This window comes from Lutra lutra, chromosome 2 (genome assembly GCF_902655055.1).
Source record: "Lutra lutra chromosome 2, mLutLut1.2, whole genome shotgun sequence".
Lineage (NCBI taxonomy): Eukaryota > Metazoa > Chordata > Mammalia > Carnivora > Mustelidae > Lutra > Lutra lutra.
The window spans coordinates 152,400,647-152,412,694 of NC_062279.1; the positions used below are offsets into that span (position 1 = coordinate 152,400,647).

The following is a 12,048-nucleotide window of genomic DNA, read 5'->3' on the forward strand; positions in this document are numbered from 1 at the left end:
TTTTACATTTAGTGCTTAACATCTACCATAACCCTGTTAGAAATCATTACAATCAACAATTACAATGTTACAGTGAAAACATTGAGATTCACAAATAAAATGACTTCCCCAACCTGAGATGACTTAAATCCAATATACACAAATACACATATAAGGATATGTAAGAGCCAAGAAAGTTAGGAATGTCTGTGTGTTCAATGAAGAAAAACACACCCCATTTACGAACAATAGAAATGGAGCTCTGGGGCTTTGGGGACAAGCTTTTAATGCAGCTGAAACTGGACACAATGTTTCCTTTGATTCTTCTGTCCCCTCCAATGATACCACATATGTCTTCTCATTCATATACTCATGGTAAACATCCCCATCACATGCATCCAATCAAGGGCAAGCAAAATCAAGCATAGTTTTGTCCAACTTCTTTACCTTAAATCACAAGCACAGAACTTATTATACCAAATTAGAAATGTTCTTTTAAAAATATCTGCCTCCCTCACTGGTCTATAGCAATTAGTCTTATAGCCTAATATTGCAAGTTAATTTAATCTGAATGCACATCCCTAGAGATATCTTCAAATAACACTAGAACCAGCTCATGAAACAGATCATTCTACTTTATTAAATGGCTTTAGATATTCATGAACATATTTGCAGATAACAGTATAATACATAGTAACAGCTAACTTGAGGGTGGGACAGGTGTCAATCATGTCAAGGTCCCACTCAGCCCCTTGTGTAGTGCCTAGCATGTAGTGGATAGTCAAAAAATATTACATGGTTTAGATGTATGTATACATGCACATATAAATCCATGGATGGATGGATGGATGGATGGATGGATGGATGGATGGATAGATGGATTGGAGAAAGAAATAGTACTGAAGAAGAAATCTTTGTAAGCCCATTTCCTAGAGAACTAAGAATTCCTTTCTCCAAGTGTCAGTACCTAAGCATAGACTAACCACTACTCCATTAATTCTCCTCTCTACCCAAGTATATGCCTGAATAGGAAGGGGAAGAGTGATGTATCCCTTCTTTCCATTATTCATTAATTGGTCCTTAGCACAGGTGCAAATCCTTCATGCAAACAGGAAGAATTACTTCAAGTTATTATAGCTAATCCCTGATTATCTAATTCAATAGCCATAGAAAATCCAAACACTGAGATTGGACTTAAATCCAATTCTTCATATTACAAATGGAGCATTGGAAAGACAAGAAGTGACTTGCCCAAGTCACAGAAGCAGGAGGATTGGAGTACATAATAGTTGAAATTGTTGTTGATGCCAAAAAGTTTTTTTATTAATATATTAAAGGTCACTCAAGGAGACAGCAGAAGTTAAGCTCCTATTGAAAATAAAAATAACAATTTAGAAGTTGTGGTCCTCGATTCACAAATAAATTCAACAGTAAGACAGTATTCATATTTTATTCCTACCAAAAAGAAGCAAAGGTCAGACTATTTCAAGAAATAAACACAGACTATACTCTGGCTGGGACCAGTGGAATTTCAACTTCACAACAAAAGCCACCTAGAACTTGAGGACAGTTCTATGATCAGTAATAACACTGATCCCAGTCACCAAAAAAGGGTTTCATTCATGATTAGATTCTTCTGTGCATCATAAATTGTTAAAAAACCTCTTTCCAAAATTACTAAAACAAAATACTGTACATTTTAAGGGTATAGCATTAATTCTCCCCAAATTTACATTATTCAGAATATTTCTTCCCTACATTTGCCAAATAACTGAAAAATTATTAAGCTCAAGCACTGATATACATGTAATATTCAAATAAATGATACCAGAGCACTATTAAGATAAAAAGGTTTAGCTTAATAAAAGTTCCTGAGAACAAATACATAGTTAAAAGAGTATGTAGATAACTACACAGTATACCAATAATATATTTTCCCTGACTACAAAAGCCATGATAAATTACCAATAATTTGGATATTTTTGTGCATGTATCATTATACAGGCATTATTTACGGAATGGATTTGACCATAAAAATTAAATGACATTTCATATTTTGTTAATTTATATTTTAATTAAATATTTTATATAATATAATACATATTATATATTATATATGTATAACATATATATAACATATGTATAACATATATTTTATATAATATATAAATAATATATAATATACATTACATATATTATATATATGGTTTAAAAATTGAATAGATGTTGCTTATCCCTTTCAACCAATGATCATAATTTCTCTGCATTTAGCCTGTGGTTGATCTGTAGGTATAAGATTTAGACAAACAGAAAATATTTCACTGTGGTGATTTTGAATTTGTTGAAATCCTTTCACAGATATTATGTCTTTTCTATATATAAGGAGACCCAGAGAAATTAAGGGACTTGCCTAAAATGATACAACCATTTAGCTGCAAAGCCAAACAGACTTTAGGATTCTTGATTCCAGCCCCAAAGGTAAGAGGCACTTTGATGAAGGGGAAGCATCATTACACTAGGACTTGGATTCCAGTCTTAACCTTGCTACAGAAGCAAGTTTCTTCCCCTCTCTGGGATTCAGTTTTCTCCTCCAAAAAAGGACTACCGCATAGGGGTGGCCCTCACTGTTGTTTGGTTATCGTAGCATATTAAGCCCTCAGTACATGCTGTTGCACTCTACAATGTACACTCCAGCACCTGCCTCGGGGGGATGCTCAAGCTCCAGAGTCAGGCAGGCGTGAGTTCAGGTCACAGCTCCATCACTTACTACCTGTTCCCTTGAGCAAACGAACTTCTCTGTGGCTCAGTCTCCCCACCTGCAAGGGAAGCAATAGTAATTTCCTAATCCATAAAGTTGTTGCAAGGCCTAAAGAAGACAATGTCTGTGAATAAAGTGCTGTCCTTGGTACATAGTAAATGTTGAATAAATATGAACTAATCTAATCTTCATTAATTCTTGTATTATTAATACCGATAGAAGTGGAATGGGGCATAAGACAAAATAGCCTTGAAGGATTCATCTGGTTCTGTCTGCCCCCATGACCCCACTCTGGGGAATAATATCATTATGCTCACTGAATTTCTCCTGTAGTGACAAATACTGTATGTGACTGATTTCATTGCAGATGATTCATCATCAAAATAGCATTTAAATGATTTCTCATGTACTCAGGAACACTAACCTGAAATTCTGATGAAAATTTTTTATTTCCATTTTAATGCATCAGTGATTTTTTTTCTTTAAAGATGCATTAGTATTTAGTAGTTTACTCTTGAAAGTTGATTAGAGAGACACATCTAGGGTGTTCTGGCACTTTGTGGGGCATGCTGTTTGTGACTGTATATATGGAGGAACTATCAATTAAACTGTAAACTCTTTTTAAAGGTTTGAGAGGTAAGACTGGACCACTGGGCCTTGTTGGAGAGAAAGGGGACCAAGGAGAAACTGGGAAGAAAGGACCCATGGGACCAGAGGGAGAAAAAGGAGAAGTAGGTCCAGTTGGGCCTCCTGGAGCAAAGGGGGACAGAGGAGAGCAAGGGGACCCAGGGCTGCCTGGAGTTTGTAGATGCGGAAGCATTGTGCTCAAATCTGCCTTTTCTGTTGGCATCACTACCAGCTACCCAGAAGAAAGGCTACCAATTATATTTAACAAGGTCCTCTTCAATGAGGGAGAGCACTACAACCCTGCCACAGGGAAGTTCATCTGTGCCTTCCCAGGGATCTATTACTTTTCTTATGATATCACATTGGCAAATAAGCATCTGGCAATCGGGCTCGTTCACAATGGGCAGTACAAGATAAAGACATTCGACGCCAACACAGGGAACCATGACGTCGCTTCCGGGTCCACAGTCATCTATCTGCAGCCGGAAGATGAAGTGTGGCTGGAGATCTTCTTCACTGACCAGAACGGCCTCTTCTCAGACCCAGGTTGGGCAGACAGCTTGTTCTCCGGATTTCTCCTATATGTTGACACAGATTATCTAGATTCCATATCTGAAGATGATGAGCTGTGATTAGGACTCATGTCCTGAATGTTCCAAGATCCTTATGGCAGACACTTTGATTTAATCCGGGGCCTTGGAAGGTGGAGCAAGCAGAAATGAAATCCAAAGAGACTCCCACTCAGATTCCAAAGCACTTACAGAGAATTCTAGCAGCATCTATTAAAGCAAGATCAACCACCAAATGGTTGAAAGCACACCAAAATGAATTCTATAAAACAATAACCCCAGATAAGAATCCTCTCGAAAGCAATGTTCATAAATATTTAAACAAATTAAAGACAATGTTAACAAATTTTCTATTAAACTCCTTGAGTGATAAAATCAGCTGGCAATGATACTGTCTCATTAAATCTTCATAAAATTGCATATTTGCTTGCTGTTTAAGAGAATCATAACACCCGAGACGAAGCCTTTAACGATTCTCAAAAGTCAAAAACTAAAGGTAAGAGATACTGAGTAATTTCTGGCAAGCTAAAGTGAAGCACTAATTTCCTCTGTTTTGTTATTTGTTCCTTCACGCTCGTGTATGTATTCGCTCAACAACTCTTTAGTAGGCCTGTGTAACCCAGACACAGTGGTGGTGGGTCAGATTGAATAGTGAGTTAAAACAAAGTCTCTACCTTCATACAGGCTGGTGTGTGATGAGCATACTGTCACAATTCAGTGAGATGAGCCCTGACAGACTGACTCGAAGCTGGATGCACATAGGAGCTGCTCTATCCTGGAGAAGGGAGACAGAGAAACTTTTACACATGGAAAAACGTTAAGCATTCTAAGTTGTGTGTATTTAAGGAGGTGGGAGGAATACAAAGAAAACATGAATTCAGCAGCTGCATTCACCCCATCTCACCCTCATAACACCACTGGTATTTGCCATTGGAAGGGGTAAAAATCTAAGAGATAGAGGGGGCCCAAGAGGAATAATGTAAATGAAGAGACACAAGTTACTGAGATCAGTCTGGAGAGCATTCTCCTAAATCCTTTAGCCTGACAGTTTCCCAAAACAATTATTATTCCTCTTAGCTTATGCAAGAATGAGGGCACTACTTTACATTGTCAGGAGGAATTATTTCTTATAGATCTCCAAGGTATGGAATTCAAGTAAAGTGAAGTATATGTTCACTGATTTATCATGTGTTGATGGGGGTGAACAGGAGGAAGATGAAGAGAAGCCAGAGGTCTGAACAAGTAACTGTCCCTTCCAAGCCTCACAGTTCCCACAGTCCCGCGGTCTCTCGGGGTGAGTGTCTGGTTCCCTACTGCAGCACAGTTCTTCACCATTCCATCCCAGTCAGGATTCTCTCCCATCTTCCACCCCCTTACTCTCTTCCTTTTTGGTGGCTTCTGCTCCTCCTTCCATGTGTTCTCTCTTGGCTCATTTATTTGATAAGCTTTTTTTATGCTTCCTCTGTGTGAGTCACCACAGGATTCTGTGATGGTGGAGGAACACCAAGGTGAACATGGCCCAGCCCCTGCCACCCAATTTCCAAGGACATGAGAAAGGAAATGACATGCACACACATACACACATACACAAAATACCAAGAATTCTGGAAATGAGCAGACTAAAACATGCTAAGTGCTAAACTGGACATAGAGACAAATGCTCTGGAAGAAATGCTGAGGGGGACATGTTTACTCTCAAATTGGGGGGTGAGAGAAGAGGGCTTGGGAAATCTCCTCTGCCCCTTGCACTTTCTGAGGTAGCTGGGACATAGAAGGGCCAAGGTAGGGAGAGAGGTAAGAATGGGGACAAAGCATGAAAGTAAGAACACAGACCCAGAAGAGCCTCAAATGTCAACCTGACAAATGTGGACCTCAGTTATGAGGAACCTTGGGGTCCCTGTGTGTCCCAGAGCTGGGGGCTGCTGTGATCAGAGATGACACTGGCAGTGATCAAGCAGCAATGTGTAAGGGCAATGCCTGCTTCTCCCATTGGCAGACCTACTTCCCAACATCTTCTCCTACATGCCATGTTTTGCCCATTGGTTGCTCTCCTCCAGAGTCAGGACACAGATCTGGAAGGCCAAGAGCAATGAAAGTAGAGAAGAAGAGAAAGCAAAGGTGGTTTGGATTAGTCACCTGCTATGACATAACAGCTGGACCCGGAAGGCCAGGTTACAGAGTGTAAAAAACAGCCAACAGCAGAAGCTCATCTGAGGAACATGAAAATATGGGCCCTTTGAAGACCATGGGATTTGCTGGAGAAACTGGAAAAGAAGGATTTATTGTAGAAAATCATGACCCACAAAATTATTGTGTAATTTAATTTTTTTTTCTGATTGCGATCCATTCATGCATTCATTTTGTGGACATTGTTTACTTACCTTTTAAATGTTTCTTTCATTACAAAGCCTATTTTGAGTAGCTTTTTTAAACTCGCACTTCTTCAGCTGGTTCTAGGCCCAAAGATGAATTTTATTTTGAAATATCTGGTGGACTGGTGATGGGGACCAGAGACCTAAAGTGGGAAAGGAGAGACTATTTTGGTAATAAAAGGATAAACTCCTTAAGCAAACATAGGTATCTTTTATTCCTTAAAAAAGAAATGACAGATGGCATTTATCCACATTTATGGGTATTTGAGTAAAAAAATAATGGAAGACTGATTTTGGTTTAAAAAAAATAATTCTAAGTCTCATTCCAATCATGCTTTGTGAGAGCTGACTTGTAATGAATATGTATTAAGAGAGATTTATTAACTATATAACATCTTGTTCCAGAAAGGATTTAGAGTCACTTGCAAAGACAGATAAAACACAGAAAGAATGCATTAGTCAGAATCAGGTGAGAATAAAAGGGCAAAACAAATTTTTAAAAAGTGAGAACAGCACAAAACATGTGTGTGCCTGTGTAGCACACTTTCAGGACATGTCTGTTTCCTTGTACCTGTGCATGCAAAAGGGCATTCCCGGGTCATTCGTCATTGTGAATGATGTTGTTTGCAGTGATAAGAAGGTTCTATAAACTTTGAATATACTTCTTCTGTGCCAGTCTGTGAAAATAGATCATGGACATAAAAATATTTCAGAAATTGACTAACGTGTTGTCTGATACCTTCTACTCTCTCACCTTCTGTAGCCTCCGCTTCCAACAAACAACATCCATACCCCACCTGTCACCAAAGCCAAACCTAAGGGACATTGTTGATGTTGTTCTTCCCCTTCCCACTGAATTTTATTCAGTATAAATTCCTTAATGTTTCCAGCTCTTACACATACAGTTCTGGGTCATCACATCTTTCCATCCCCAATGTCGAGGTTTCATTCATACACTCATTGTTACTTCCCCAGATGAGTAAAAACTTTCTAACTGACCCTCTGCCTCCAGCCACAACCCTCCAATCCATTCTCTCCAATTACAGTTATGATCATGTCAATCCACAGTTTAAAGAACAATAATGGCCCTCCAATCCCTGCAGTATGAAAGGGGCCAGGAATTTTGGAGACTTTGCTATCTGGTATTCATTCCATATCCTTTTTCTGGTATTCATACCTGATTTCCTTCTGAAGGACCACCCTCCTTTACATGCCAAGTCTTTGAGCTTCTAAATGGAATTGACTCCGATACTATGTAAATCACTGGCCTGAACAATCAGAGCATAGCATTGCACTCACCAATATAATTGATTCAGGTGACTCAATTAGAGACTGAGACTTTACTAGGACTTCTCTAGAAGAGAGTCTCATTCTTTCCCATTGGACTTGAGCCTGTGAGACTCCACAAGCTATTCTACCATCACAGACCATAATTCCATTTGAAATGGAGCCACACACAGGAGGAGTAAGGACAGAGATAAAGAGAGTCTCCTTTCGAACATTAGACATGCCTATAGCCAGGCTTCCCTGGGACTTTTCAGTTACAGTTACTATTCATGCCATTTTTACCAAGTCTTTTTGAGATGGGTATTCAACCATTAGCAAAAGACATCCTACCTAATATTATCACCCTTTAGTAAGGCACATTAAGCCCTTGGGGATCCAGCCTCTGCTTACTTTCATAGTCACATTGCCGAAAGTCACCACAAGAAACCTATAATCCAAGCAAATGCAAGATACCTACAGTATTAGGATGCCTTGTTCCTATGTGCCTCAGAGCCTTTGCACACACTGTTTTGTTTGCTCATCATGCTATTGCTGTCTTGTCTGCCTGCCTTGCTCACCTTTTAAGACTCAGCTAGGGAATTACTTCCTTTTCTCTAATATTCCTTCTTTGCTGTGCCCAAGAGGAATCATAGGTGACCTCACACATTTTCTTTGTGATCTGAGAACTAGTACAGAATTATGATAGCCATAGTGAACACTTGGCACTATTTCAAATGCTTTACGTGGATTAGCTCACTTGGTCCTCACAGCAATTATTCTCTCTATTTTACAGATGAAGAAACTAAGAGCCAGAAAAGATAAGAAAAATTTACCTAAATAGGGTCACAAAGACCCAGGGTCACAAAGAGCACCAGAGTCCACGCTTAATCATCATGTTGGGTCCTTCTCTTATTACATACTCATTCAATACCTGTGCATAATGGCACTGCCCATATACTTTTCCTCCCCAAGATTTCATCTATTTATTTATTTATTTATTTGAGAGACAAAGACAGAGAACCAGAACAAGTGAAGAGAGGGGCAGAGAGGGAGGGAGAGAATCTCAAGCAGACACCACACTGAGTGCAGAGCCTGACATGGGACTCGATCCCAAAACCCTGAAATCATGACCAGAGCTGAAATCAAATCAGAGGCTTACGTGACTGAGTCACCTAGGTGCTCCTGCACTGCCCATATGTTACTACATTTGGCTATCTATCCTATACATCTTTATATTCAAGGGCTGTACACAAAGCCAGCCTTAATATGTACTCAATAAAAAACGTGATGAATTGATCAGTGCCAAGTTGTTTTTAGCCTCAATTTTTGCATGTGTTTCACAGATGAATTATTGCACTGTGGGAAAAGTGCCCAATTCTTCCATCCTCTTCTTTTGATGCTTATAAACATCATTTTCCTCCTATTTCAGCTAAGCCCATCACAATCAGGACTGGCTGCTGCATGACTGAAACATGCAGTGTGGCTGGACCAGGCAGCTCTGCGAACTCTAGGGAGATAAAGCTGTCTCCCTTAAAAACAAAGACTAGCCCTGGGACAGGCATCGAGTTTTTAGGTCTGGTTTAGTTCTGCCAAGAACTCAGTCAATCTTTTATATCACCATGTTTATCATCATGCTGAGACAAATCAGGCAGCCTGAATTCCTCTCCATCTTCCTCACAAGACAGTCTCTATAGTTAGGACACACACACACACACATGCACACACACACACACACACACACACACACACACACACACACCCCTGCCCAGATTAATCCTAATAGAAGCCAGAAGCAAGCAGGACTACACTGTGCACAGACCTCCTGTGTCCCTCAGTGTGGCTGGTACTCAAGTCTAAGACAAGCCAAATATGTTGGGTAACTGAAGAGTCCTTTGGAGAAAAATATTTAAAACACACATAAAATTTTCAATGAGGAGTGTTTAAATGCTACGCCAGGGTTCCCAGAGATACACTGACATTCCTTTTCTTTTTGTTCTACCACAAGTTTTCTCAGCCTCGACAATACTGACCTCGTGAACCAGATCCTTCTTTGTTCCATGGGTGTATCATCCCTGGCCTCTGCCCAGTAGGTGCAATAGCATCTCCTCTGGTCATGGCAGTCAGTGATATCTACAGACACTACCAGATGTTCCCTGAGGGGCAAAACGGTCCCCAGCTGTGAACCATTTCTGTATAATCTGGTCATGGCGACAGAGTCTGCTCAGTCCTCACAGTCCACCTGTTGGCCAACAGCCATTTTCTAGCTGATCTTTTCTTTTGACAGACATCAACCACCTGGCTGGTCACTATTTCAAGGGAGATATTTTTTCCTTTTCAAAGGATCCCGTAGTTGCAGAGTTCCCTATCCTCAAAAGCACATGAAAAGAAGAGAGAAGCTATGCCCTCATCCCAGTTGCCTCTTGCTATGGCTAAAATATTTCTTTTGTGTTCTAAGACACAAAAATCACAAAGCCTCCAATTTCTGAGAATGTATGTCAAGAAACAATTATCGATGTGTGCAAAGATTTAATTACAGAGAAAGCCTTGCAGAAAAGTTTATAACATGGAAAACTAAGAAATAGCCTAGTGATAATAGAATATTGGTTAAATGAACTGTGATACATTCGTCCAACAGGATATATGGAGTGTCATAAAAAATGGTGAGAATGAAAATGCATTGACATCATAAGATCTTCTTAGAATACAAACAGAATTAAGCAGATAACTGAAAAGTGTTTCCATAATCATTCCACTTTTAAGGTGTGATTGCATATGTGTCTAGAAAAAGCTGGATGAAAATAAGTGATTCATGTGGACTTTTTAATTTCCATCCTTTTGATCTTTATTTTCATTTTTATAATAAACATATTTTACTTATTTTATATAAAATGTTTTTATATTAGCTCTTGGATAGTCAGGTTAGTTGTACACTATTATGCTCCCAAAAGATTGCAGAGAAAAGTCTAAGAAGAGAAAGAGAGAGAGAAAAAAAAAAAACAAAACTAAAATTGTAAGTTCCGTGTGAAACGACATCATCCCTTGAGTTTTCTGGTGACATACCTGGATATCTATTCCAGAGGATTCTTTAAAGCAAGAACAAACCAGAATAATCCTAGTTTATATATATATTTTTTTTAATTATCCCACCCTAACTTGAACAGGGAAGGAAATGAGTCCTGAATTGACATCATTTTATTGAGTTTTTATTAGTCCGTAGCTATAAACCCAATGGATTAGCCACAGTATGAAGTCATTCCTAATCGATGCATCTGTTGGATGGCAAAGACATTTATGAGCAGCAATTTGAAGAAGACCACATCCATGGCTTCACTCCAGTGCCATCATGAAGGTGGCAGAATTTATTGAAATAAAACCTTGCCCAATCTAGTCAGAATTCCAAGAAATTATCTGAGAGCACTGTAAGTAGAAAAATCATAAACTCTAAGGGGTTACTTAAATATTCGCACATTATCTTTTACCAGATTGCTCATGAGATGCTGCCTTGGCTGAAATGAACAGCAGGAAAAGGCGAAGTCTTTATAATCTATCCCTACCACAGCTTCAGATAACATTCTTGGCACCGCAGTACATCTCTGTTGTTCTTGAAATTACTCTGAAATAATGAAAGGGAGTTATAAGGATCTTCTACTGAAAACACCCAGGTCTGACTATATTCACAACTGAAATTAAAGTGCAGCTGCCTGAACCAGTCCAGTGGGTCAGACTATTGGAAAAAATAATTATATAGTTGGTAGGTGAGATTGTCAGGCTCCAGAACATATATTCATCAATATACCAAGACACACGCACACACATACATAGTCTTATGCACTTGACTTCTCTTAGGCTTAAAATTCTGATTAAATTCAGGATGTCCAATCAAATTTGAATTTCAGGTAGCACAACAAATCATTACTGAGTGTAAAGATGTCCCAAGTATTTCACTGAGAGCCTTGTATTCTTATTTGCTGAATCTGGCAACTCGACTCCTCTAGAATTCATCTGCAAAGACATAATGTGAACCCAAGTGACCTTCAGAAAGACTATGCATATAGTTTTTCATATAATAAGAGGCAGCTTTTCTTATGAGAAGGAATTCTTAGTTTCCCAAAAGAGCTTCAAAGAACTAAATTTAACTGAATCAGAAAGACGTAAGAAAAGTTAGGTGGAAAGTCAGAAGATATAAGATCTAGTCCCAGCAATTATAGTAACCAGCCTTGTGTAACTCTTTTAACAAGTCATTTAGATCCAGTAAGTCTATTTCCACATTAGATCCCCAGTGGAAAATACGAGGCGCCTTTCTTTCTCTGAGCCCATGGCACACATTGTCAATTGATCACTACATTCCGTCCCACTGTGCCCATAGACAGCCTCAGAACCTTGCTCAACCAAATCTCCATCATTCATCATGCACTGACAAGAATCTACCCTTGAGATGAAACTTCTTGTCTTCCCAAAATTAAATAAATGAGCCTTG

General features: G+C 39.0%; 1 protein-coding gene across 6 annotated transcripts in view; it reads left to right on the top strand.

Annotated features, from left to right (window-relative positions):
• Positions 1–7,165, top strand: part of C1QTNF7 (C1q and TNF related 7) — a 110,674-nt gene extending 103,509 nt beyond the window's left edge. For 5 of the 6 annotated variants that reach the window (XM_047718929.1, XM_047718927.1, XM_047718928.1 and 2 more), the window contains one exon: positions 3,365–7,165. In XM_047718929.1, coding sequence (XP_047574885.1) covers positions 3,365–3,996 — 632 coding nt within the window. In that variant the 3' untranslated portion in view covers positions 3,997–7,165. The remainder of the gene's footprint in view (positions 1–3,364) is intronic. The other variant, XR_007125282.1, reaches the window with a different exon arrangement.
• Positions 7,166–12,048: the final 4,883 nt, after the last annotated feature.